Source organism: Coturnix japonica, chromosome 9, assembly GCF_054131305.1.
Source record: "Coturnix japonica strain WE chromosome 9, WE-NBRP24, whole genome shotgun sequence".
Classification (NCBI taxonomy): Eukaryota; Metazoa; Chordata; class Aves; order Galliformes; family Phasianidae; genus Coturnix; species Coturnix japonica.
This window is the reverse complement of record NC_140671.1, coordinates 7,524,154-7,551,014: the sequence shown is the minus strand read 5'-3', so window position 1 is coordinate 7,551,014 and position 26,861 is coordinate 7,524,154. Positions and strand designations below refer to the sequence as shown.

At 46.1% G+C, this 26,861-nt stretch overlaps 1 protein-coding gene across 12 annotated transcripts in view; it reads left to right on the top strand.

The window, feature by feature from the left end:
• The window catches only part of GGT1 (gamma-glutamyltransferase 1), a 41,057-nt gene extending 14,804 nt beyond the window's left edge, over positions 1-26,253 (top strand). For 2 of the 12 annotated variants that reach the window (XM_085509501.1, XM_032447956.2), the window contains 12 exons: positions 17,132-17,299; positions 17,911-18,038; positions 18,240-18,329; positions 18,888-19,080; positions 19,971-20,128; positions 20,997-21,143; positions 21,290-21,426; positions 22,231-22,418; positions 23,245-23,372; positions 23,897-24,009; positions 25,004-25,117; positions 25,448-26,253. In XM_085509501.1, the coding sequence (XP_085365627.1) occupies positions 17,136-17,299; positions 17,911-18,038; positions 18,240-18,329; positions 18,888-19,080; positions 19,971-20,128; positions 20,997-21,143; positions 21,290-21,426; positions 22,231-22,418; positions 23,245-23,372; positions 23,897-24,009; positions 25,004-25,117; positions 25,448-25,594 (1,707 nt within the window). In that variant the 5' untranslated portion in view covers positions 17,132-17,135 and the 3' untranslated portion in view covers positions 25,595-26,253. Of the gene's footprint in view, positions 1-342; positions 577-791; positions 1,230-2,810; positions 2,831-6,879; positions 6,990-11,768; positions 11,940-16,210; positions 16,384-17,131; positions 17,300-17,910; positions 18,039-18,239; positions 18,330-18,887; positions 19,081-19,970; positions 20,129-20,996; positions 21,144-21,289; positions 21,427-22,230; positions 22,419-23,244; positions 23,373-23,896; positions 24,010-25,003; positions 25,118-25,447 lie in introns of those variants that run through there. The other 10 variants (XM_085509502.1, XM_085509503.1, XM_015878260.3 and 7 more) reach the window with 10 other exon arrangements.
• Positions 26,254-26,861: the final 608 nt, after the last annotated feature.

Sequence of the window (26,861 nt, the reverse complement as noted above, 5' to 3'; positions counted from 1 at the left end):
CCAGAGACTTTTGTTCGTGGCAGAAGGAGCCTCAGGGTCCCGGTGTGACTACTTAGCTTAAGCTTTTCCAGGAGGCTGCAGCACAGCCCTGCTCCCTCCAGCAAACAGGTTTCCCTTCCTTGTCTGTTCTGTTACAGCACTGCTCAGCACCTTTGGGTTCAGATAGTGCTCGCCTGGGTCACTTCTTGTGCACTCAGAATGCTGCTCCCCCAGTGCCCTCCTCGCAGCTGTCCCTCCTGCCGAGCTGCAGATGGAGCCTTTCAGACGGGCTGTCAGAGCCCATGAGCCTCACCAGATGCATTCACTGCATTAACCTTTGAAGCCAAGTGAGTTTCTGTTGTCAGAACAGCGGAGGCCAGCAGTCAGCCTTCCACCCTCCCCTCCTTCTTTTTCCTCATTGTAAAAAAACACGTTGGCCTCTCCTGTGCTGACCGCAGCAGTTCTGCATGGCTTTGCCTCATCGCGTCAGTCCGCACACGGTTCACCGGTGAGGAATTTCATCCACGCCTTAAAGCGACAAGTGGATGAGGTTGGGGAGATCTCCAAGGGACTGCAAGCGGTCCTAAAAGGAGGGAGGTGAGAGGGAGAAGAGCTTTAGAGGGGCTGCCTTGGGATGGTGCTTGTGAGAGCGGTGGCTGAGAGTCCTCATCCTCTGCACTGTTGTGGCACAGGGCAAAGGAGTGGCACTGAGGTGCTCTCCTTGAACCTGGAAGGGGCTGCTGGCCCTTGACATCCCTCCCTCCCTGGCGCTGCTGGTGTGCATGAGCCTGCTGATAACTGAAGTGCAGTCTGACAGTGAAACAGGGCAGCTGATCCCTAGGGGTGAATTCATCCCCTCTTTTCCAAGCCAAGCACAGGGCTGCTTCACGAGCCAGGCTTGTGTGTGCCTGAGGCAGCAAGCCTGTGCTTGGCAAGAAGTTACGTCCGGGAACCGGGAGCCTCTTGTCTTAGATGTGCTTAAGGCCATGAATGGGGCACCCAGGAGGTTGGAGCTGGTCTTCTTTAAGGTCTCATCCAACCTAAGTCATCCTATGAAAGGCTCGGAGCCGCTCGCAGGCTGCGCTGGAATTTCCTCCCGTCTGTGCCACCTAGTGCCCGACGCCAGAACTGGGGCTGCCCCAACCTCACCGCAGCCCACGGAGCAGCCCGGCTCCCCGGGGTTCCCTCCCCTCGGTGCTGTGCCGGGCTCTGGGTGCCGGCGGGACACCGACGTGCCGCAGGGGCTGCAGGTAGGAGCGGGGCACACACGTGTGCGACGGGGGGAGGAAAGCGGCCCCGGCCGGGGGCTGCAGGTGAGGTCTGAGCTCTGGGAGCTGCAGGCGGGGAGAACAGAGCCAGGGCCTCTCCGTGACCCCATCTTTGCCTTCCAGGCGTTTCTGTGATGTTTTAACGGATGAGCAAATACTGACCTTTGTCAGAACTGGAATTCTCCTTTTTGGATGGATTTCAGTGCTGCTTCAAGGGGTGCGACAGCAAACTTGCTTAGGGGGAACACCGTAGGCAGAGCACTTGTTTTTGTATGTCAGCACAGTTCGCTGGGCATTATCTTTTGTGTTACTCTGTTTCTTATTGAGTTCCTCGCCTGGAGTTGCTTTTCAAGCAGCTCGTACAGCTGGTGCTCGTTTTGCCAGCTTCAATTCTTAACTCCGACCTCTTGAGCCTTTTCAGAGAAATACAATTGCTCCATACAGACCCAGTTCTCTAAGCTCTAAATGGGATGGGATGAAGCAGGAGCTGACAACACCTTGCTTCCTTCTCACTGTGTTTTTTCCACAAATCTATGTAAGAGGTTTAGTGGTGGTGAAAGGAGCTGCTAGCTCCCATTGACCAATACACACCTCTCCTTCCACTGCACTGAGTTACATCTGCTCTTATTCACGCTGTTTCACAATGTTTTCAAGTTTTCCAAGCCTCTCATAACTATACTTGATTTCTTTTCCTATCTCCATGTACTGTATGCATCTCTTTACTTACTGGGCATCCATAGGGTTCTCTGCTCTAAGTTTTGTCCACGTGAAAACGTGATTGCTCATTCTCTTCTCACATTTATTGGCTGAAAACCATTATCTTATGTCACTTCCCAGAACTTCATACCCACAGCTTCAGAGAATCAGTAATAAAACTGTTGAAGGAGCAGATGGATGTATCTATCTTAATTCTCTTGGTCACATCCAGGAAGCCATGAGCTTTGCTCCTCTTTGTTTTGAACTATGGCATCTGCTTTGTCCCTCTGTGTGACATCTCAGGGGTTGACATGCTGCTTCTGAAACGTAGATTTTCCCAATCTTCTTATTTATCTTGGTACTTGTGTAAGCCTGATTGCTTAGGAAGTCTCAGCATCTTTCATTGGAAAGGCAGATTGGCCCCCACAGCCTCTGATAGCATAGGGATAGCTCAGTGGTTTTGAAGCTGGAATGCTTGGGGCTGCTATTGATTGTGGTGCCTTATTGCTTCTGGAAGGGCTGATCTTTGAAACCAGGGCTCCAGGAAGTCATTTAGGTGTTTGCATCCTGCTGAGTGTTGAAACTCTGGGGATTGGAGTGGGAAGGAAATTCATCTTGAAACAGAGACAGTGTTTATCTGCTTTCCCCAGACAGCACTCTACCTTCCTGGAGGTGATATATCCCAAGGGCAGCAGCATTCTGGTGCTGGAGTCCAGCCCCAACTTGCCTGAAGGCTAATTGGTGCCAGCTGTGCTCTGGCAATCTGTGTGCCTGCAGCTTTATCTGTACTCTGCTTGGTGCTCCTACACCTGAAGTTGTTCTCTCCCCAGACAGAGCAGTGTAAGGACACAGGACAGGCTCTCCAGCAATCTCCTGGCTTCTTACAGGTTTGTAGGATTCTCTGCTGCTGTCCTTCAGCTCTTTGGATCTTTGGGGCTTTGCATCTTCCCCTGCACAACTCCCAACCCAGCCTGGAGGTGTGCCACAGCCTATAGCAGCTTCAAGGGTGTGTTTATGTGTAGGGGGGATAACAAGAGCACTTCCCTTTGTCCTAAGAGCCCCTTAATGAACAGGGCAGCACAAACTATATGTTTTACATGCTAGGAAACAGAAGGTAACCTGCCATCCCAGTGGCAACAGGAGTCAGCCTCTTTCTCTCCCCAACCCCAGCACTGCCTCCCAGAGGCTCAGTCTGTCCTTGTCCTGTGTAGGGTTGGTGCTGCTGTAACATGGAGACATTCAGTGCTGGGGAAGTGCTGATTTTACAGCTGTGGCTGGCCCATCTGGTCAGAGCAGTGTGGGTAAGGGGATAGCCACGTGTCCCAGCTTTAATTACAGAGACACTGCTGTTAATTAGCAGCTCAGAAACTCTGAGTGTGATTTTCATAAGCTGAGAGTTATGCAGTTTGTCCTTTCTGGAAGAGATGCTCTGCAAATAGAACTGTAATTAAGAAGCAGACACACACACAAAGGGCCAGTGCTGAGCAGTGTGTGCAGTCCATCTGTGAGCCCAACCTGGCCCAGGGCCCCTCCTGATGGAACACTCAGGGGACCACTGTGTGAAACAGGCAGGATTTGTCTGGGTTGTCAGCTTTACACAAGGCTCTTCCCAGTCCCTGCAGCTCCCCTTTGATATCATGTTGTTCCTTGATAAGGAACAATTCTCCTGGGTGTCATCAATGTTACATTTCCATGCCCTTCTCAGTGATCCCAAATCAAAGGGGTCTGAGTGCTTTGGGGAGGCAGGAAGCCCTTTCAAGAGCAGCCAGCGCTTCTGGGAGCCACAGATCTGAGCAGCCAGACCAAGCCCTGGGTTCCTGCACTCTGCCTCTCTTCCCTTCTCCTTCCTGTTCTTTTTTTCATTCAAGGCACTGTGCCCAGCCTGCCCTGCTGTGCCTGGAGGTTGAAGTTTACTTCTGGCTGTAGGAGCTCTCCCAGGGGAGTGGACTTTCTCCTTCTCCCCATTACACCCTGGGCTGACCTTACCTTCAGATTATCCCTCTGCAGATTGTCTGATCATGTGTGGGAGGAGAGGGCAAAGGGAGGCATGGCAACAATCAGGAATTGTGTGGCTCCCCATGTGTCAGAGAGCTGTGGGGTGTCCCCAGCATCTGGGGGAACACATTTGTGTTGAATGGGACTGGCTGCTGCAGCTCTTGTCATTTAATGTCTATGTTTGCAGTACACTTCATCTTAACCTGTATGTTTGCGAACCAGGTGGTGGTTTCCCATCTGTTGCCATTTGTCCCTGCATGGAAGCAGCTTGCTCCTTTATGTGCCCATGATCTGTGCTGTGCAGGTGTCACTGGCCTGCTGCCTGCAGTGCTGGCAAAGTGCAGCCTTGCCATGGTGTGCAAACAAACAGAACCTTCCCCAGAGATCCAGCTGTGATACGGTAGAGAGATCCCAAAACAGCCCATCCGCAGGCCTACGTTATGCTCTGCCTGGAGGAGGAGATGCTGTGTGCACCAAACCCACTTGATGCAGAAGCTCTTTAGACAGGCTCCCATTTCTCTGGCTTCATGAAGTGATTGTAGGTCCCTACTGTTCTTTTTAAGAAGAGATTCTTTGACTCTGCCTTATAAGAAAGCAATGGGAAAAGTTCCTTCTCATGTGTTCACATGTCTGAGTCAGGTCAGGGTTTGTGCATATCCAGGTGTGTGTCTAAGCCTCACAGCCCTGAGTTCTGCTGGTCCTCAGGCAGAATGGAAAGCAGATTTGTGGGGGTCTGCATGGCAGACCTTGGCTTCTCCTGGGAAAAGTTCCTCATTTCCCTGTTTTTTGGGTCCTCTCGCATTGGTTAGACTTTAACAATAATTAGTCACCCAGCAACTTTCTATAATAAGCTGCAAGTTTTCCATTAAGTAGTTCAAACGCTTTGAACTTCTTTTCAGTTCCCCCTTTACAATGTGATCTGCTGTCATTTTTCAGGAGGTACCTTCATGTTTTATTCATTTCCTGTTTACAGCAGGGGAGAAACCAAAGCTATGAGGAAGAGAGAAAACAACAGCCCACATAGCTGCAGGCGCTGTGCAGTCAGATCACTGTCAGCCCCTGCACTTGTCACTTCCAGCTGCATCTGGGTTTAGAGTGTATATTGGATACATGACAGAGAAAATCAGTGATGTCTGGCAACATCCTTAAGGGGACCTGGGGGAAGATTCCTAGTTCTAGCCCTGGGCAGGGTTGCCTCTAATCTTCTGTCTTTAAAGCAGGGATATGAATGCTTTTTTCATCTGAGCCCATAAGGCTCCCTGGTAGTAACTTTAAAATGCTGTTGAGTAGAATATGTTTTTGTAATGATAAGAATTTGGTGGTCTGGACAGGCTGTGGTGTTCGGGAGCATTGTGCTTTAAAGCAGGTAGGTCTGTACCAGCCAGACCCTTGTTGGCTCTGCCCAGATGAGATGGGGGAGAGAATTGGGAAGGTAGAAGTGCAAGTATTGGGATAAAGCCAAGGAAACCCCAAAGTGACAGAAAAGGAGATTGTGTTTCTGTAAATTACAGTCTTATATACATCAGAAAATGTCCATCCTAGATGTGAAATATATATATATTTATATATATATATATAAAATACATATTATGCAGCTTTCCCAGAAGTTAGAAGTGGATCTAACTCTGGTTTGGTTTGGTTTGCTTTGCTTTGTACCTGTTTTGGTTTCTGTGACACTATAACAAAGCAGCCGTAAGTCTTTAAGGTCAGTGAGATTCAGACCATGATTTGGCATTTGGGAACACTCTATAAGTGTTTTAAATAGTTCCCTTCCTTATGCTGGCACAGTGTTATGGGAATGGGATGGGAGGATCTCCGACTGAAAACTAAATAGGGAAGGAGAAAAAAGAACACAATTCCCTGTGCAATTGCACAAGCAGCTCTGCTTGCAGCACTCATTCATAGGTCTTCCTTCCCCACCCTGACCTACAAACCAGTCATGGAGGATCCTGTTGGTGTGGGATTTTGATGGAATGAGCTGGGCATTAGTTTGGCTGCTGTTATATGAAGCTGGTGTCATTGCAGGAAGGTGATGGTAACTCTGATTTCCACTCTGTGACACCTTAGAGCAATTCTTGACTTTTCTGGTTGTCTCAGCTGAGAAGATGATTGCGCAGCTGTTAGACCTGTCATCTCCTGCTGTACAGCTGTACCAGAGATACTCAGCTAATAGTGTATAAGCTCTGAGTTGGTCAGACTCTGTCCTAATACATGACACTGCCTCGCACAGGCAGCCAAACCCTTCAGTGAAAGATCAAAAAACAGTAATGACGGAAGCTGAAAATGATTTTATTTTTTTTTTTCTCCTTTGGAGAGCAATGGTACATCCTTGAGAGATTTCCTCTCCGTTCAGAGGCTACAAGACTTCCTCTGATGGAGAAGAGCAGGATGTACCTCTCAAGAGCTTCCCATGTCAGTGGCCAGAACAGTCCCTTTTACGTGATAAACGTTCCTTCACCTCTGGAGTTCTCCCAGCCTTTTGGCCCTGGGTTGGGAAGTGCTCCAGCATCAGCTAACTGGGGAGAGTGCAGGAGTGGGTATGGTGGCATTGATGCTGTAATGGAGAGAGCATCCTTGCTACCAGAGCTTGTGCCATGGGCAAAGCCAGTGAGTGTCAGGGCATTGATTGATGCATGGATAAATGACTGCCAGTATAGATTCACTCCTGGGACCCAACATCAAACTACTGTCCTCATTCAAGTCCAATCTTTCCTTGCTCTCCACCCTGTATGCTGTTCCGCTTACCATGTGAAAGTACGGCATGGAAAGTGTCTGATCACTGTTTCAAGTTTGCCTCATGAGCCAGCAGTTCTTCAGGAGCAGGGGGGGCCAGGGGCTGTGTCTTCACTGCCTGAAAATATGACTTCATTACATCACCTCCTTGCCTGACCACTCCCATATATAAAGTCTTGTTGCCACTCAGCTTTTGAAATCCTTGCTTCTGGGAACCCTTGAGGAATAAGAGGCAAGAGAGCAGGTCAGAAGTGCCTTCCTCTGGTGTTGCCAGCAAAAAGGTGAACTGCACCCAGGGAGAGCAGAGCTTTCAAAGTAGTGAGTAAACAGCATGATTTTATTGTATCGTCTTCATATTTTGGTTGGATTGGGGCATGAAACAGGGGAGTTGTTTCTTTCCCTGTGTTACATCTTTCCTGCTCTTTAGTTATGCTTTATGAAGGGTGTTTCACAAGCCTTCCAGCTCAGGTTCATGAAGTGTTTCTGTTCTATAGGGACTGCCAGGTCTCGATCTACCTCAGTGACTTTGGCTTCTCTCAAATCACTTCTATATTAATGAAAGCCATGTCACAGGTGCCAGCATCTTGATCTGTTTTGCAAATATAATTTAACTGTGTGTAACTGGGTGAGCTATTTAACCTCTGTGTGGTCTATTCAGATTGTGAAGGTACCCAGTCTACAGTCAGCTTGCTTATGGTCTTAATTCCTAATTGAGATGGAAGAATTTTGTGGAAAATATCTTTAGGGTCAAGAAACTGAGACACATTTTTCCCATGGTTTTGCATACAGTATGAGTGGATGTCAAGCAATGACAGGTTTTCTTAATAGGTAACAAGGAGGAAGGCTGGGAGTTGGGAGCCAGAAGGGTGCAGATACTGTGGGATGGTATTGGGAATTACATCCAGAATGTGGGAGTGAGGCTTCCAGCTCAGCAGTCAGAGAGAGGGCATACTGAGCTATTGAGGGCAACTGCAGTTATGTGTATAGGAACAGATTCTGCCCAGGAAAACAAATATTTAGACATCTGGGGGACCAGAAGAGTGCCTAGGAGACTGTGTTCTCTTTGCCAGAACAAAGGGCCCTCTCAGTGGACATCAAAGACCTGGTCTTTGTTATTCAAAGCTGCTCCACTGCAATCTATGTAATTTATTTGTAAAGCAAGTGAATATAAGCAGGTGGTATGATTTTATTTTTTTCTACTGAAAATGGAACTCTACTCCAAGTTCCACTGAAGTCCATGAGTGAATTCTCTTCAGTGAATGCAGACCTAAGGCCTTTTTTTAGTTTGGAACCTGAATTTTTTTCCTGCTCAGATGCTCTACAATCAGTGGTTGCTTAATATGTCAGTAACATTAAACAAACCCTCTGCAAAGGACTAAGAAAGTCTAAACTTCAGCTGTCATCTGAGTGCATGCAAAGGGCAGGCTATACTGAAGAAACCTCTGCCCTTGTGAGCGAGTATCATATTTTTGCCCTTTTGTTTTCCTCTTTCCCACACTTCAGTATTTTTCTGTTGTCCTGTCTGCCTCCTTTGCTCCCTCTTCTGTTTTCCCTTCCAGCACATTAGAGATTATTCTTTCTCTCATTATTCCACCTTTTTTCCTCCTCTTTTCCTTCATTAGCCCCCTCCCCTGTTTTGTTTCAGCAGGGTGAAGTTGAGTGAAGCCATGTCAGATTGCTGAGCTGATCTCTGGCTGCTACAAGAAAGGCAGGTCTGGTGGCAAGAACACAGTGCCCAACAGAAAGGCTTTGCAAAGATGAAAGGGCTTCATAAAGCTGATAAGTAAATGGTACAGAATAATCCTGGAAAACTGAGTTTTACATAAAATTTGGGAGTGTTGACTGAGTTTAGGTGGTGATCAACGAATTTATCAGTGAGGAAAGGTAATAAAAGAAGAGCCTTGACTAGTAACAATTTCCAGTAGGGAGGAACCAGAAAGTTTACGTTGATTATCAGACAGTTAAGTTGTAATGACCTGGTCCTTGTTCCTGTCATTGTGTACAGCTTTGATATATGGAGTTATTGTAGAAAGTCATGGACCAACTTGAACAGAAAATAGGAAATAACATCCTTTATTATCCAAATAAGAATGTGTTCTTGAAAAAATGAAATACCAGAGTAGTAAACTGCTACCTCTTCCATGCTTCCATCCTCTTTATTTGGCTAGAAGATGACATGAGTTATAAAGAAATCTCAGGAAATATCTCTTTGCTCTGACCCTTCTTATAACCTAAGCCATACGATATACACATCATTATGCCTGTCATAATCCATCTGAGTACCACATACCGCTGTCTAATTATAAGTCCATTTAAATTTATCTCCCTTGTGCATCTCAAATATTGTAAGGATCATAATGACCTCATGAGAATCAGAATCCATTGAGATCATAACTTTATTAACTTTGCCAGTTGCGTGAATCCACAATGTCAGAAAAGTACGGCTTCAAAAGGCTTTATCAAAGTTTTCCCTTTTTAAACATATCTCAGTGATCTTAGCAGGAAGCAGCCTTACACACAACTAATATGTGTTAGTGAGTACTCAGAACCTCTCTGATGCTTGGATTGCAACACTGTTCTGTTAGAAGAGAAAGATGCCCTCATGAAAATGTAGCTAATCTGCAAAATAAGGGTATCTCCTCCATTCTGATGATGTACTTATTGAAATATTAGGAAATGGAGAGCTTGGATTGTGCGATCCGCAATAAAAAGAGGTCTGAAATGGAGACTCAATTACGTGATTTATGTGGTCAGCTATTGCTGGCATCATTTCCTGAAATTCTTATGGCAAGATCAGTATGTGATGAGAGATGAAGCAAAAAGAGAAAGCACCCACTAGTGCCTTTATGCTTCCTGATTCTTTTCAATACACACAAGTTCTGTGGCAAGAGCTCTGAAGGTATTGCTCCTTCAGAGGAAGAGGCAGAGATTTCACTCTGCTGCTCATGTTTCAGTTGTACCCACTAACATTTAGAGAATGTCAGAGATGGTTACATCGTGATCATCACAATCAGAGATAGAAAGCCCGGCAGAATGTACTTTTTCCTTCTTCTTTTTCTTTGTAATGCACTTCCATGGACTATGCTATTTCTTTTTGAGGTGTAGCTCTGCTGCTTAGTCATAACAGGACAATGTATTGGATTAATGACTACACAGAGATAAGTGACTTTCCCAGACCACACACAATTGAAATGTTGTAGCTGTACCTGTGTGTAGCAAACTATTTACCTACCAGAACCAGAAGTACTACCTTCAGATTTCTTAATGTCCTCTGACCCCATCTTCAACTCTTCTCCTTGTACATAAGTGAAAGAGTAACTTGCTGGGGAATGTCCAGCTTGTTCCAACTCTGAGCTGATGAGGATATGCCACAGATGAGACTGCACTGTCCTTGAAGAAAAGCCATAGGATTTGACTTTTGGTAATGGGGCAAAGAGTAAAAGTTCTTTTCCCTGTCCTCTCACTTAGGTATGAAAGATTAAAAGTACATTTTAGTTTGTCTGGGGCAAAGAGCAAATATCTTTCCACGCAGTCTGTTTTGTTGTTGTTTTGTTTTGTTGCTCCTGTTGCAGTCTTTCCCACATCAGTGCATTAGGTACAGTGAGAGCAGCTCACTTTCTCAGCTACTAGACTGGACTATGAATGTGTACTTTAAACTGACCTCTAGGAACAGCAGGTTCCTGAGCTTTCAGAGTGTTTCCCTTGCTGCTTTCCTGATAGCTTCTATTTTGCTCAAGGTCTGTTTGACAGTAGGTGGAGGGAGCTGCCCTCTTTAGAGGGGCATTAGAAAGTTCCTTTTGAAAGATGATCCAATGCTAACTCCCTTCCAAATATCTCAAGGCTGGAATGCTTGTGTTCTATAACAAGAATTTGAATAGAAAGGAGATGTGATTTTAAGTAGAGGGGGTATGGCTTGTGTTCATGATTCACTGCAGTACAGACACTGTCCCTCTAGTGTAAGGATTCGGGGCATCAAAGGTTGGATTGGGATGGAGGAACTGGACAAGTTCGGAATTGAGACATTAAACTACTGATCCTGGTAGGTTAAAAGATAGCATCTAGCAGTGCTTACTGGCATCCAGGCAGGCTTTGCTTCATCCAGTGTTTGCAGGACAGCCTGCTGACTGAAGAACCAGCTTAGGATGCTTGGGCTTGGAGCCTTGCTGTGACCAAATTTTAGGCAGGCTATGATGTGTCTGTGCTGTGTTCTGGATGGGCAATGAACTCTTGTGTTCTAGCTGACTCTGAGGTGTCTAGCAAGACACACACAGCAGCAGGGAGATAAACTTTCATTGCTGAATAATTTGAGTACAAGGGCAGATATTGCACCTCGAATATGGGTTACTACTGGGGTTTATGCTATGCTGCTTAGTAGCAAGTGAGCTGCACTCTTTGATCTGCAACTGGAAGTTCTACAAACAGTGCAAACAGAAACAGAATTATTGCTCAAAAGCTTCAGTGAGATTTAGTGTTGAAGGGCAGGTTTCTCCATCTTTAGATGTCTGTTCTGTTATCCTCCCTGCTATGGGAATGGGTGATAGAAAAGGCAGTGCATCACCTCATTGCAGCTGGAGCATTAATCTGAACTAAAAGTGATGATAGTTTAAGGTAATGTGTAGCTGTGATTGCTGAAGAACTGATTGTTGACTTTGCATGGCAGGTAGTTGCTCCCACTTGGCAGAGGATACTTGTCACAACTAAATCTGTCAGTGTGTCTGGGTTTAAGCTGCAAAGTACAGACACTTAACCCAAATGCAAGCTACAGGGGTACCATTTGGTTGGGCAAGAGTATTGATGGTACAGGACCCTATGGAGATGGGCACTTCATGTGACCATATATTTGTTCATTTGCTTAGCCAGAATTTAAGAGATATCTCCAAGATACAGGAAGATTCATCTTTGATCATGTAGTAAAATAATCAAAACTGGTGATAGACAATATTTATGAGTGCTAAGCTATGCATATTAAAGGGTGTTGGTTCTTGACTCTTCACCTAGTCAATGATTACTTAGGCATTCCTTCCAGTGCTGTGAATTCAAGAGTAATGAGTTTCAATGGGTTAATCTCCGTAAATAGAGCTGTACAAGTATCAAATAGTACAGCAAGTTTGGAGAGCTTTTAAGGAAAGACAAGTGCTTGTTTCTAGCAATACAGGAACGTACCGGCTTGAGAAAGGGATTCACTGCTTCAGAAAGGATATTCAAAGGATATCGGTAAATAAGGACCTGTGCAAAAGGACAGAACGGACTTGGAAATACTCTTGAAAGGTAAGGGAAAGTTAGAAAGGGAGTAAATTGAACCATTGCCCTCAGCCTTGTGGTGCTGTGTGGGTTTTCTTCAGCAACAGAACATGGAACACTGTGTTTTTTTGGTACATGAGACAAAAGTTTGCATAAAGAGAATGGTAGGACCTGACTATTCCGCCTGAATAAGCCCAGTTCTAACAAACAGCTCCCAGCTTATTGGAAGAAAATAATCTGAAAACATATTTTGCAAGCAGTGGGAGAATAAAGCCTCATAGAGTTGATCTGAAGCCTTTCTACCTGTAAAGTACCTGGGTGCATCTGTAAGCCCTCAGTGCCAGGCATTATGCAGAGAATACTGAAGACTGTTAAGCTGTGCCTGAGGAGAGGGAGACAGCAGGATGTATGGGGTGTAGGCAGTGGGAAAGGGGCTGACATAGAGGTGTTGGCTGTGTAGAAAGCTTGAATTGTTGCATTTCTCTGGTGAAGCAGCAGCATAGGGTTAGTACTTGAGGACTGCTCTGTGCCCCTGCTCTGGGCAGGACCAGTGCCCGGACCTGAATTTGGAAGCCTCTGAGCTTTCTTCATGGCTTGACTGAACTCTGCTTTAGTTTCCTTATTGCTGGTGGAGATGACGACTGCATAAGACTTCAACTTTATTATCTCCTGGTGGGTGAGTTCTAAATTCTAGCCTAACACCTGTCTCATTCTGTGACCCCAAAAATGGCTTAGATTTAAAATGTTTATTTGTTTTGAATCCCAATTACTTAAGTCTTTACATGACAGTTCTCTACAGCAGTCTGTCTAAGACTTGAATCAGGAAGAATTTCCTTTGTAAGAGGAGGCAGTTGTTGATCACTTGTTTGAAGTCTCTCAAGGGCATCGTGTGGATGAAGTGGGAATAGCTATGGAAAAATGCCTGCTGCTCCCCATTGAGATCCATATCTGGCAGGAGACTCTGTTTGTCTCCATGAGAGTGGGAGAGCCAGAGTCCTGATCAGAGTCATCCCAGTGACTGCTACTGAGTAAAAGGCCTAAGGGGAAAAAGTATTTAGCACATAAACTTGTAAATTGGAATCTCAAGTGGCTTAAGTACATGTCTTATTGCAGTAACTGCTGGGCAAGGCTGCAATAGGGAGGCTGATGTGGGAAAGTCAGACCTTTATGTCTGAGTACAGAACTGAGGGTACGGGGAGGGGGGGGTGGGGGGGTGAGAACAAGCCCTTCTATCTTTGTTCTCAAAAAGATAGTGCTTAGAAGTTTGTATCTATTTCAACAGAGCCGTGGAAGAGTAGGGTTGTATGTGATGGTTAACAAAGTCACAAAACTCTCTGCCATTTGGGTTAACCCAAAGCTGTTGGTAGAAATACTGCATCTGAGCCATCCCAGTTCTGCCCAGGAATAAGTAGCCTGCACCAGCTCACTTCTACTTTGGGACTATTTGGGGAGAGGTGTGAAGATTCCATTGCAGGGAGCTCTAACCTGGCAGGCAGGAGGCAAATTTGATGTAAAAGGTGCATGTGTAATCTTCACTCCGTCCTTGTTATGGAAGGTGATTATCCTCTGGCCTTTGGATGATTATAACTTATATTAGCCTTCCACAGCCTAAGATCTGTGGACTTACGTAATGAAGGAATGCTTGGTTGGGAATGGGCAATGTAAGCTTCAAGTCTGGTGTATAATGACAAAGCAAAAAAGGCCCTGGAAGATATAAAGTTTCAGTTGGAAAAGGGCAAAAGACTCGGTTAGGCAGGGTCATTCTAAATCATACGGAACTGCTAAAAAACAGAAATATATACAAAGGTACAGTAAGGATAGCCCAGAGTAACTAATAGATATTGCTACCTTTTCTCCCTTTGTAAGGGGAAGGAATGGATAAACTCACAGAAATAGTTCTGGACAGCAGTAGTGTACTTTCTCTGTCACTTTTGTCCTAGTTTTCTTCAATGCAAGCTCTCTTGGAGCAAATAACCCCAGCTAATTAGTTGCTCAGAGGCTGATGAGTCTGGATATTCCTGCAGATGAAAGCTGAAGTTGCTGCCTACTGTTCTTAGTGGCAGGTGAGGGAAGTTAGCACAGTTATACCCAAGGATTAGAACTTTTATCTGGCTAATTAGGTGTGAGCACAGACACCTAGTGCTAAGGCTTCCCACAGGTGAACCATTAGTTATTTGTTACACCACCTTTCCGTGAGCTCCCTGTGAGAAGGAAGAGCTATGTGATGCATTGGGGATCCAGCAACAGCTTGATGGGGATCACATGTCACTTGCTGACGTCTAAATGTGGCCTGGCCCCATGGTAGGCTGCTGGGAACAGCTCTAGGAAGTAACTGTTAAAACAGATCTTATGCAAGAAAGCAGGATGTGCATACCTGATCTTGAAGTGTCAGCCCAAGTAGCTGCCTTAAGGTCTTCTGTATGCTTCAGGTTGTTCCACCTATGTGATCAGTTGTGAGCACCTTTGTTACGTTGTCATATAATAGTGGATCAATAATGGGACCTCTGCTATCAGCCATAAAAAAAAGTCACTGATGGTTGACTCTATGCAACAATAGCGTATGAAAACAGTATTTCAATTCTTGGTTATTAATACCTGTTTAAATACAGTTATGGCATTGCTATGCATTTGACTTTGGGTTCACTCCTTCTCCTTTAGTTTTCCTGTGTTTTCCCTGACCCTGGCAAGTTCCTTATCTCTGCAGCACACCCACACACATCACTGACAGAGCAGCTCAGATGCTCTGACCTCAGCCCTCAGCCTGTCCTATTGCACCAGGACTCCTTCAGCTCAAAACCTGCAGTTGTGTTTAAACAAAGTTGTGAAAATTGTGACGTCTGACTGCAGCACAGTGGGGTTGCTCAGACAGGTGTAACTCTGAGCTTGCTGTTTCCTTGCTGTTTCTGAGTGAATCTCAGCATTCACGTTATGTTTCATGGCTAGGATTGGCTAGTGGACCTTTATGACACTGGGAAATGAGCATGATGCTTTTAATAGCCTTACAGCCCCTCTCCTGGATGGCTGCTGCTGGGACTGCAATGCTAGCCAAGCTCCCAAAGAGCTGCATTTGGCAGAAGTCTGGAGGTTAAAAGCAGCTTCAGCAAACACCATAGTCATCTCAGGTGGTGGCACACTGCTGCTGCTCCCTGCAGTAAATCATAGCGGCTGCACTTCAGAGCTGGGGCTCAAAAAGAGCATTGGTGCAAAAACTCCGTGATTTGAGTAATGAGATGGGACAGATGTGGAGGGAGAGTGGATATCTGCAGGCTTCTTGCCTGTCTCCCAACTGCTGCATAGGAAACAAGAGCTGTTGGGCTCTGCTGTGTCACAGCCAGGAAGGCAGTATGGACTGCACACAGGATGGAGGATAGACTGCGTGCCCACAAAAGAGGTCGTGAAGCTTGTGGGATTTGAGCAGGAGGTTGAGGGGATTATTCTCACCTGAGTTTGCTCTCTCTGCTGCAGCAGAAGAGAATGCCAGGGGGTGGCAGCCAACTGGGAGCTGTGCCTAGGGCTCCTCTTGAGGTCAGTGCACTCACCCAGCAGCTGGGCATACAGCGCTGAGCACTTGAGAGGTGAAAGAGCAGAGGTACTATCTCAGGTCTTCCCTTCTTGGTGCTGTTGCATGATGAGGCAGCAAATCTTCACAGGTGCACAGCAGCAAGACAGGCAGCCACAGAGAACCATGGCAGTCCAAGCCAGGAGCTGATGGGTTAACATGGCAGCACTGGGCTGGGGGTCACCAGGGGCTGGAAGGACAGCCAGGATGAAACAAAGTACCTTCTGCCTAGCTGGAGTGCAGATAAAAGATCCCATGGCATTTCTTGTAAAGCCTGGAGGAGACTGCCAGTGCTGAAGCCAACAAACAAAACTGTCTTTAAACTCCAAGGCTGTGTGTGAGCTATTGTTGGGGACATAATAGCTTCTCTGTTTCCCTGCACAGCAACTGCTCTGCAAACACACCAGCAGTCTCTTTTAACAGCAGTTGAGTGCAAATCAAGTTTTGAACCTGCAAAGAGGTTTCATCCATTTACCTTTCACTGACCTTGCTTGACACTTGTTTACAGAACAGCACATACACCACACTGACACTCTGATTTGAGTTGCCTTACTTGGAAGCAGACATCTTTTGTGCTGAGACTCACAGATAAAAGGCTTGGATAGAAAATGGATATTCCATTATTTCAAATAAGCAGAATGGGAGTGAGGCTGAGAGGCAGCGCTTGCCACTCTCCTCCCTTTGAGGACTGCTTCATTTTGGCTGGCCTGGCCTGTTTCCTTCTGTTAGGTCAGCATTGGCACATTCATTGCATCCTTGCTCTGTTGCTGCTGCAAGGTGCTGCTCTGGCTAATGGAGGTTCCTCTGCTTTGGGCAGCTGCATAGCCACAGAAGCTGGGGTTGGTGGATCTGGTCTTCACTCCCAATGCCATGGATTGGATTGTCTTTGAGGAGAGCAGGTGCTTTGGTAAGGTAAAGGGTATTTTGGCTATTGCATAAGCATAGGAGTCATGGTGATAACCCAAACCTGCACTGAACTAGGGGAAGTTGGCCCCTGAAAGAGTTATGATGAATTTAGGTCTTTTTTTTGCTAGAGTAGTCCCATTAGGGGAAAGGAAATGGGTAGTTATTATTCATGAACTGTCAGTCCTAGCAATATGTCAATGATTCTCCATACCCTCAATAGCTCTTATCCTCTTGTGTGTCTGTGTGTGAGTCCCTGGAGTGCTCAGTGAAATAGACCACTCTGCAAACGGTGTGGCAGTAAGAGGTAAAGGGGAAGCTAGTAAAAGCTTTGGAGTTGTTACAGCAGTTGTCCTGCACAGAGAAACCATAACAGCAGTTCCCATAGGAAGGGTCTTGATATGAATCTGAGCATGGACATATTTGGAAGAGCCACTCCATGAGAGGTCCAGGGAAGGAGGTAGCTGTTCACTGCCTGCAGCTCAGCAGTCTGTAGAAACCCACTGACAAGCAAGGGCTGGAAAAGCAGGAAGAATATTACCCTGATGTATCTCTCAAGGCCAGAATTGGGTTCTCACCATCTCTGGTCACTCCTTTCAAAATCACCCATCCATCAGCAGAGCTTCCAGGTGCTGGGGAAAGAGGAGAAACAGTGGATGTGGAAGAAGACAGATGACAAACCTGCTCTTGTGCCTGATCACCTGCTCCCTAGCAGCTCCAAAAGCTGCAAGGTTGATAATCCTGTCTGTTCCCACAGAAAGATGAGGAAGCACTATGTGGTGACTGGGGTCCTGACTGCAGTCCTGCTGGGGCTCATCTTGTTCCTGGCACTCTTCTTTGGTCTGCGCTCTGACTCAAAGGACACACACATCTATAAGAAGGCAGCTGTGGCTACAGACGCAGGGCTGTGCTCAGTAATCGGAAGGTAAGAACTAATGCTGCTGTGACTCTTGCATAAGACAGAACTGTTCTGTTTCACTGATGCACAGATGCAACCTTGGGAGCTGCACTCAGCTCCCTGTAGAATGAGGAGGCTGTGAGTAAACCTGGGCCCTTACCATGCCCAACTGATGTTAATGCAGTCGCTCAAATATATGATAATAGACCAAGATTCCCTAGGCACAGAAACAATAGGAATGGGAGATGTTTTTCATACTCTTTTTAAATACCTTTGTTAAGCTGTTCTCCAGTTCTAGATGTACATGCTGCAGATTTCAGGCTCCTTATTCTCATGTATGATGGATATGGCTGGAATGCCAGTCTCCTCCAGGTACTTTGACACATCTTGCTGCTGTCAGGCTGGTTTGAATGTCTCTTTAATGAAGGTCGATCTGGTCTGTACCCAGACCATTACATTCTCTTCTCTATGGTAATAGAATCCCAAAGCTCTTCATGGGAAACCCATAGATTGTGTGCAGATAAATGGGCTTTACAGAAGATTTGCCCTATCTGCTCTGGTGAGGTGACTCCAGAGCTCACAGAAAGCTGAGACACTGTGGCATGTTGCCATAAGAAGCCTTCTCTTCTGCTGCACAGGGACATCCTTCAGCAAGGTGGATCTGCCGTGGATGCTGCAATTGCAGCTCTGCTCTGTGCAGGACTCATGAACGCTCACAGCATGGGCATTGGAGGAGGGCTCTTCTTTACCATCTACAACAGCACAGGTAAGCGACAGGGCTATACATATTTGAAACAGTCCTGCCCCTCAACCTAAAGCACAAGGGGTGATTTATGCTACCTGAGTTAAGGTACTGACTCTCCCAATCTCTGAGGCTGTTTCCCAATGGTTGGGCTTATTCTGCACAGACCATGACTGGGTGTTGAGTTCAGAGCTAAACATGATCTTCCTTCCTCTGTCTTTAAAGGAAATGTGGAAATCATTAATGCGAGAGAGGTGGCTCCTAAAAGAGCAACAGAGAACATGTTTGGGAACAACACACAGATGTCTCTAAAAGGTAAAGGCAAAGGCTCTTTCCAGTTCACTTTATAGTGAATCCTGGAACTGGAGAAGAAAGGAGCTTTGGGGGAGGGCTGATAAGTGTGATGAACTTCTGGGAGATGCTGGTAAAAACAGGACTGAAGCAAACTGCTGTATCACTGTGCAGTGTAGTCAGTCTATTGCAATTGCTGCTGCAGTGTGACAAAAGAAATGTTGATGTGTGTACGTGTGGGTGCTGCCATATACATATGCTCCATGCCCTCTTATTGTAGTGTGTTCAGCTCTGAAGGACTGGGAACTGCAGGCTGGTATGATGCCTTCTGTGTTCTGAGTAGCTTTGCTCTGATACAGAAAAATGACCCAAGCACTTGAGTTACCAGCAAGAGGATAGAGGTGTCAGTAATCCTGTTAGCACTGTATGCATGGGCTGAGCCAGTAATAGTATGTACGAACCCTGCTTAAAACCAAGGCCAATAGATAAGCCCTCCTCTACTGCAATGAATACTTTTCCATTTGTGATTTGTATTTTTTTTCCCTTGCTACTGAAGACTTACACATTTCTCCTCTGCTCCAGGAGGACTGTCCATTGCTGTTCCAGGAGAAATCCGTGGCTATGAACTGGCACACAAACGTCATGGCAAACTGCCATGGAGAGATTTGTTTCTGCCCAGTATCAAGTTGGCAAGAGAAGGATTCCCTATTGGGAAAGGCCTTGCAGCAGCCATGAAATCAAAACAACACGCAGTTGAAAGCAATCCTTTACTATGGTAGGTAGAGCAGTTGTGTAGAGAAAGCTGTCTGAACAGAAATGGAGCTGAAGTATGTTCTGGGATAAATCTGATGTCAGTGTTTGTCTGAAAGTCTGGCCTGTCCTCATGCTCTGAGTACCTTAATCTAATCTTACCTGTGTTTTGGGCAATTGCAGAGCATGTTCCTCTCCCTGAATATCTCATCTGCTGTCAGGGTGTGGGGTTCTGGGGCATCTCCTCCTCTGCAGTGAGCCTTCCCACTTCTGGCAATGACTATGAGCATGAAGGGTTTTAAATTCACTTCCTCTTGCAGTCTCATGGTATCTATGTCCAGCTCTACTTGAGATCATGCTTAGTCTTTTCCTGCCAGCTGCAGGTTGGTTTGTAATGCAAATTGGAGCCCGTGTTCCCTGTACTTCCATCTGGCAAGACCACAGCATCACATCCATGATCCCTGATGAGGGAGCTACTGCTAGAAAGGGACGTGCCTACTTGAAGTGCTGTGACCATTAGGGACCCAACTGCATTCTCCTGGACTCACTGGAAGCTTTGAGCCATGTAGCTTCATAGCCTGTGCTCTGAGCTGAACTGCTTGGCTTCAAGGACAGTGGTCCCTTGTGGGTGCCTTGAGGCAGTTGTTAACTTGAGGAACAGGCAGGGAGAGTGGGCTGCCTTGAGACAAAGGCTGACACTCCTTCCTGCAGGCTTCACTGAGCAAATTCTGAGAAACCACTGTTCTCTTTTATGTCCTTATGAAAGATATCAAGACCCATGGGGCATAGCTCAGGCAGCTCCTCTTGTCTCCAGGCTGACAACGTGAAGACAGATTTTACTAAATCTGTATTAGCTGCACACATGGTTTTGAACTTCTCTCACATCTGGTCTTCTTAATCTCCTTTCTCTGTCAGTGAAGTGTTCTGCAGAGATGGGAAGATCCTGAATGAGGGTGATATCATCAAGATGCCTAAACTAGCCAACACATTCCAGACTATAGCTGATGAAGGAGCAAGTGCCTTTTACACAGGAAGTCTGGCACAACAGATCATCGCTGACATCCAGGGTGCAGGTAAGAAACAGAACATCTGTCCAAAATAGCATGAGTGACCTCAGTGCTGCAGCTTTGTGTGCAGGGAGGAGCTGTGACCTGCAGAAGCCTTGGAAGCAGGTCACACTGGCTGCCTGATATTCCACCTCTGAGGTCTGTGGCAACAGGAGGCACAAAAGGAGCCTCCTTTAATGGCACTTTAATGGTTGTGTTTGAAACTCAGTCAGAAATGGACAGTATATTCTGTGTATTTCAGTACCATAAGTACATGCGTTTTGTACCATAAGCCTATGCGTTTCTGGGCACGGTATAATAGATACATGGAGCCTGACTCCACCGAGCTTCTACCTCAAACAATACGTAAACTCCTGTGAGAGTCCTGTAAACTCTCAACGTGTTTAATCTCTCACTACCACTAGATGGTGGTAGTATCCTATTCTTACTAGCTAGCATTCCCAAGCTTCCATGAATTTCACGTTCAGAGGTTATTTCCTGGCTTTATCTGTGGTGGTGAATTACTGTCTTTCCCTTTCTGATAAGAAAAAGCATTGGAAGGTACATGTTATTCTGTTGATGGAGTAGTACAAAGCATCTGCACTCAAAAGCTGCATCCTTCTCCTGTAAAGAGGGTTCTTAGAGGACATCTTGTTCCTTGACATTGCTGGTGTCCTTTATAGAAATAGATGGATCACCAGCCCTTTGGCTGCCATAAATTAGTCCAGCTTCAATATTAGGCTATCTGAGCGTCAGCTGGATCTATCAAGGAATAAATTCACCACCTGTGCAACTTTATGGATTTATCTGTGATCCTTGCTGTGATGCCTGGCAGTAGAGTATTACCTTCTCTTCCCACCAGGGATCACAAAATCAAATCCTTTTTCTGTTCTAGGGGGCATTATCACAATGGAAGACATGCGGGACTACAAGGCAATAGTAGAAAACCCTATAGAGGTCAAGCTTGGAGAGTACACCCTCTACGCACCTACTGCCCCCCTGAGTGGCCCGGTACTAGCCCTCATTTTCAACATACTGAAAGGTGAGAGTGCCACTGAGCGGTGCCATACAGGCAGCAGGAATAGAGACCCGAGTTTCAAGATGGGCCCCATCTGAAATGGTTTTATTAGTGCCCCATGGAGTATGCGTTCTCCTTTGTGTTCACAGTGGTTTGTCTTCTGTTGCCAGGATATAATTTCTCTGCTGACAGCATCAAAACTGTGGAAAAGAAAGGTCTGACTTACCACCGCATCGCGGAGGCCTTTCGCTTTGCCTATGCCAAGAGGACTTTGCTGGGAGATCCAAAGTTTGTCAACATTGAAGAGGTACCTGGCAAAAGCCTTTTCTTTCTGCAACACCCAGGCTGACTGGAACATGACACATTGGTTTTGGGTGACTAAACAGGCACTGAAATATCTCTGAATATCAAGTGGCTTAAGCTGTGAGGGATGTAAATGAAGGAAACTTTTCTGCTATTTGGAAACACAAAATCCTCAGTTGACCAGGAGCACTTGAGTTTAGTCAGGGCTAACCCTCCCTGTTTTCATAGTCTTTGGAGCCTTATTCAGTAGATGATACTCCCAGCACCCCAATAGCTCTCTAACCACAGTCCTGCCTATAGTAAGTGGATCTGCGGATGGGAAGGGGTGAGGCAGGACCCCTGCTTTTCCCAACTTCATACTTTGTGCTTTTATTTCACGAGTCTCCAAAAGCAGCAGGATCTGAGCACAGCCCAGCCTGATGGACACAAATTTGCAGCTTACCAAGCAATGACCAGAGCCTTGGTCTAGTCCTCTCAACCTGATCCCTCTTCTCTCATCTCTGAAGCAAGTGTAGCAGTGCTTGCCTACATCTTACAGCAGTGTTGAGGACAGCTTTCCATAGATCTACAGTAACGGATACTGATTAAATTCCACACAGAGGGGTACATTGTGCAGCTTCTTCCGTGACTGCTTAAAATGCTCTTTGGCACAATGTCCATCTTTCAAGAAGAAGGAAAACCCCTGCTGGAAAACTATAGCCTCACTGCTGGGATTTGCCACTCTTCTGTGGTCTGAAGTGTTGGATATCAGCCTCGTAACTACATGGCTCTTAATCTGCTGAGTAACTGCATTGGATTTCTCTGACAGGCAATCAGAAACATGACGTCTGAGTTCTTTGCGGATAGCCTCCGAAGGAAAATCACAGACAACACCTCCCATCCAATTGAATACTACGAGCCAGAATATTACACTGCAGATAGTGCCGGCACATCCCACCTCTCCATTGTGGCTGATGATGGCAGTGCTGTGTCCGCCACCAGCACCATCAACCAATAGTATGAGCTCAGATCTTGCTTCTGTGCAGGCCTCTTCCTAGTGGTGGTTCTGTGGTTGGTATAAAACATCACTGAGCAGTTGTCTCTGTAGCAGGGCAGTGATGGGTAGCACTGTTAATAGGCACTTGTACTGCTGAGCATGTAGGTTAGTTCTTATTGCTGAGACTCGTGTAGTTGGGTCAGAGCACAAGATGTCAAGTGGGGTCCTCTCCTCTGTCACATTGGGTTCACCCACCAAGGAAACATCCACTGCATCTGGATTTTCCCATAAGCGCTGTTATCGCTGCAGGCTCTGAATTCCCAGGCATCTGGAAGGAATTTGAGTTAATGCAGCTGGCCTGGAAGTGCAGTGTTTGGCCTTGGGTGCTGTCAGGAAGAGCTGTGTTCTGTACATAAGATCTGAAGCTGGGGGGGAAGAGGGGAAGAAGGGGAAGAGGGTTTTTTTGTGTCCATAGAAAATGTTTCTTGCTTGACACATCTAAGCAAAATGGCAGCTGTTCCCAATTGTGTCTGCTTTTGAGTTAAGCTGCCTCCAAAAGGAGTGCAGGACTGCCTGGCTGGGAAGGGAGTTAGTTGTATTTCCCTGCTGTGCTGTTTCTGTCTTCAGGTTCCATGCAGGGGAGCTATACCGTAGCACTCTGCGTATGCCTTTCCACTTTGGTTAGTTGTGTCTTCACAGTATGAACTGCTTCCTTCCCCACAAAGGGTGACAGAATGTCCTTTCCAACAGAAGGGAGTGGAGAGTTACTCCCAGGTTTCACATCTCGGTAATTCACCTGAAGTTCTTCCTGGTTTTGACATGTCTATACCAATTTGTTTTGTTTAGCTTTGGCTCTGATGTACTATCCAATGTGACTGGAATCCTATATAATGATGAGATGGATGACTTCAGCTCACCTCATATTATCAATGGATTTGGGATCCCTCCTTCTCCAGCAAATTTTATAGCACCAGGTAGCTTATTCTTGATATTATATCTTGCATTAGTATGCACTGTCCAGCTCTCTGTACTCCATTGGGACCTGTAGGGCAGCTCCAGGTAGACCCATTTTGTGTCCCTAACTTAAGCTCCCTCCCTGCTCCATCGTTGCTTCCTGCAGAGCCATCTCATTGCAGCTAATGTGGTCCACCTTCCTGTACCTATGCTTCTAAGGGAGGCAGGGAAGTAAAAGGACAAGAAAGAGAAGTCCCATGGTGTTGGAGAGGCAGCTGTGTGACAGACAACCCCAACTGAAACAGCACCACGGATGAAGGAACCTTCAGACCCCATGCACAGAAGACCAGGGTTAAGCTTTGTATTGCGGTAGCGAGGAGGAGATGTGTACAGGGGACACTGGGACACTCAGGGGATGAACAAAATGTGAGATGAGTTAGGAAGGTGGATATGGAAACTTTGGGCTTAGATGTGCAGTGGGAGCTGGCACTCTGTGAGTTACAGGCAGAAAACTGAGCCTCTGTTGCATCTGTGTCCCCAACAGGTAAACAGCCATTGTCCTCCATGTGCCCCTCCATTTTGGTGGATAAAACAAAAAAGATCAGGATGGTGGTCGGTGCTTCTGGAGGTGCAAAAATAACCACAGCAACAGCACTGGTATGTGATGATGTGGGGAAAGCAAAGCTGGGGGGAGGCAGTGTTTGTGGTGAAGGATTCAAGTCTCTGCCTGTGATGTGACAGTAGCCATGGCTTCCTGCTGCAAGGGGTGTTGAAACAGTGGGACCTAACTGGCCTCCAATCCCAACTCCTGCCAGAGAGACAAAGGGCCTCTCACAATTACTCCCTCCTGTGACTTTCCTTTGGTGTGTTGTTCTTATCACTTGCAAGAGATTTGTGACTTTAGTTCAGGTTTGACTTCTGGAGCTCCATGAACTCATCGCTGAGTTTAGAGCCATTCTCATTGAAGCTCCTATATTTTGGGTGAAAGTTGTGCAGAAGAGCTAAATAAGAACTTTTGCCAGGCAGGGTCCCTATGAGCTTCTGTGACAACCATTGAAAGGCCCAGTTAGACCCAAAGTGACAACAGGAGAAAGCTGTCTCCTTGTGCAAGTGCACAGCCATTCAGAGCATCACACTGGATCCTGTTTTCTCGCTAAGGTAAAAGTCTCTGCAAGTGATGTTACAAGCAGCTTCTGAAGCTCTTGATGCTAAGGTTATTTTCACTTGCCAGCAGCTTCAAGCTGTGATCTTAGCAAGCAGGTATGGGCCAGGCTTAAGGAAACCAGCTGCTCAGCAGCAAGAAGCTGTAAGTGAATGTATATACTGAGATGACTGCTGTGTGCCAAACAAGCCAGTAGTGCCTTACTCACAGCAGGATAAATCCAGCTACACTATCCTGAGGATCTGATCCTTTTCCTGTGCTCATTTTAACCATTGATGGTCTCTTTGTGTGGGAATCATCCTAAGCAAATACAACCTGACTTGCTGCAATGTACCTATGAGAGGGAGCGCTGGAAGCAGAGGGAACTACAATTTAGATCTTCCATTTACTCTAGTGAACAACCTTCAGAAATCTCTGCCTTTGTTTCTGCGAGGATCAGGTCTCTTTGAAGGCAAGGAGCTAACATTAAGGCTTTTTTGCATCTCACAGGCAATCATCAATTCCATCTGGTTTGGTTATGATGTGAAGAAAGCCGTGGAAGAGCCCAGAATTCATGATCAGTTGTTTCCCAATGTCACGGAGCTTGAGGAGCAAATAGAGAAGGTTTGTCTGACTTGAGGCTGGGGTGTTTGTGAGCTTTTTGTCTGGTGCTGGTCTCACAGTGTTGGGAAGACATGTGCATGTGGAAAATTATTATGTGTTGCCAAATGTTCCTAGGGGAGCAGTATTAAAGCTGACAGGTCAGTACTGGGCTGTTCAAGGTTACTTTGAGTCCCATGGAAGAAGAGGGACAGCTTATAGTTCTAGGACAGCTTATAGTTCTACATAATGTAAGCACTGCATGCTGGGGCACACATGGAGGACTCGGGACACAGAATCCAGTCCACCTGCAGTTACTCTCTCCTGTTGTCCTCATGCACTTCTGCATTTCAGGGTGTAGAAGAACAACTACAGATGAGAAATCACGATACCACACGAGCGACCGTCGGCATTTCAGTTGTGCAAGCCATTCTCAGAACAGATGATGGATGGGCTGCAGCCTCTGATTCCCGGAAAGGTGGCATTCCTGCAGGCTACTGACCCAGCGCAGCTCTTCATCAGGGCACTAGTGACACTGAGGTGTGTCTGGGGGAAAGATCCTTTAGGTCTGCAATTCAGGGACTTTAACAAGAAAGGGAACAATTTTGCCTGTGGTTCTGTTGACAGAGCTGGGACTTAGGTTCTCAACAATCACAACCAAAGTGCCTCGTGCCACAGCAGTGTGCTACAACATCTCTACCAGGATGTGACCTACTTGGAGAGTCTGTTCTGCCTTGAAGAGCTTGATCCCTGCCTCATCTCCATCCCATGATTGGGTATCCAGTTTTTGAAGAAGGTCAGGCTCCCCCGAGCTGCAAGAAGTGTTTCAGCTAGGAGGAATGTCCCTGTCACAGCTAGAGAAGAGACTTCTTTCTTGTTTGTATAGACAGGAGTTACAGGACCCCAAGGGTAAACTAATAGACCCGTGCCACAGGAGGAAGTTTGGCTCCAAATGGAGATAAGCTTTCACAAACTCACTACTCTTTGCTTTTTATAAAAGATGTTTTCTGCTTTTCACTTCAGCTGATCATTGGAGATGAGTGGGTAACTGGGGAAGAGGCTTCAACCTTTCTTATGTTTTTTGTTGAGAAGGTCTAAAGGAGAGATGCTACCTGTAAAACTCTGGGCACAATTAAAGCAAATAAATATGGTGTCACATTTTTCTTGCCCACATAGCTGATAATTCCAAAAGGGATGGTGAGAGTCTGCTTGAACAAAGTTCTTGTGAGATTTTGCTTGTTCATTCCTTTGATGAAGCTATGATTGAAAAAATATATAAATACCCAAAACAAGCCTGTTCTTTCCTCAGTTTGCTTCCTTCCCCATCATACTGCAGGCCTGGATTCTGAGGAAATTAAGCCTCTAAAAAGCATGCTACAGCTGGCTGTTTGAAGATAAGCTGCGATTAATCAGTCAATGAGCTCTCAGTGACCTGTATCTGATTTGGAACAGATAACAGTGTCAATGCCTGTCCATGAGTAGGTATTGGTGTTCTCTTACCAGCATGGACTGAAATGTCACGTCATAAAAACTTTGCCTAAGATCAAGAAATGAGTGTTCCCAGATGCTGTCAGGCTTTAAGGGTTGTTTATGAAATCCTGGAAACAGTGGTAATAGTAACTAATTGCATCTGTTCAGCTGGTGGAAACTTCTGTAAGAGGCACAAAGTACAGAACATACTTAAGAGAAAATGAAAGCCTCAAGGTCTAGGCATTACACACTGTCTCTTTCTCAGCAGTTGCTGGAATTGATGTGAGTCTAGCTTCAA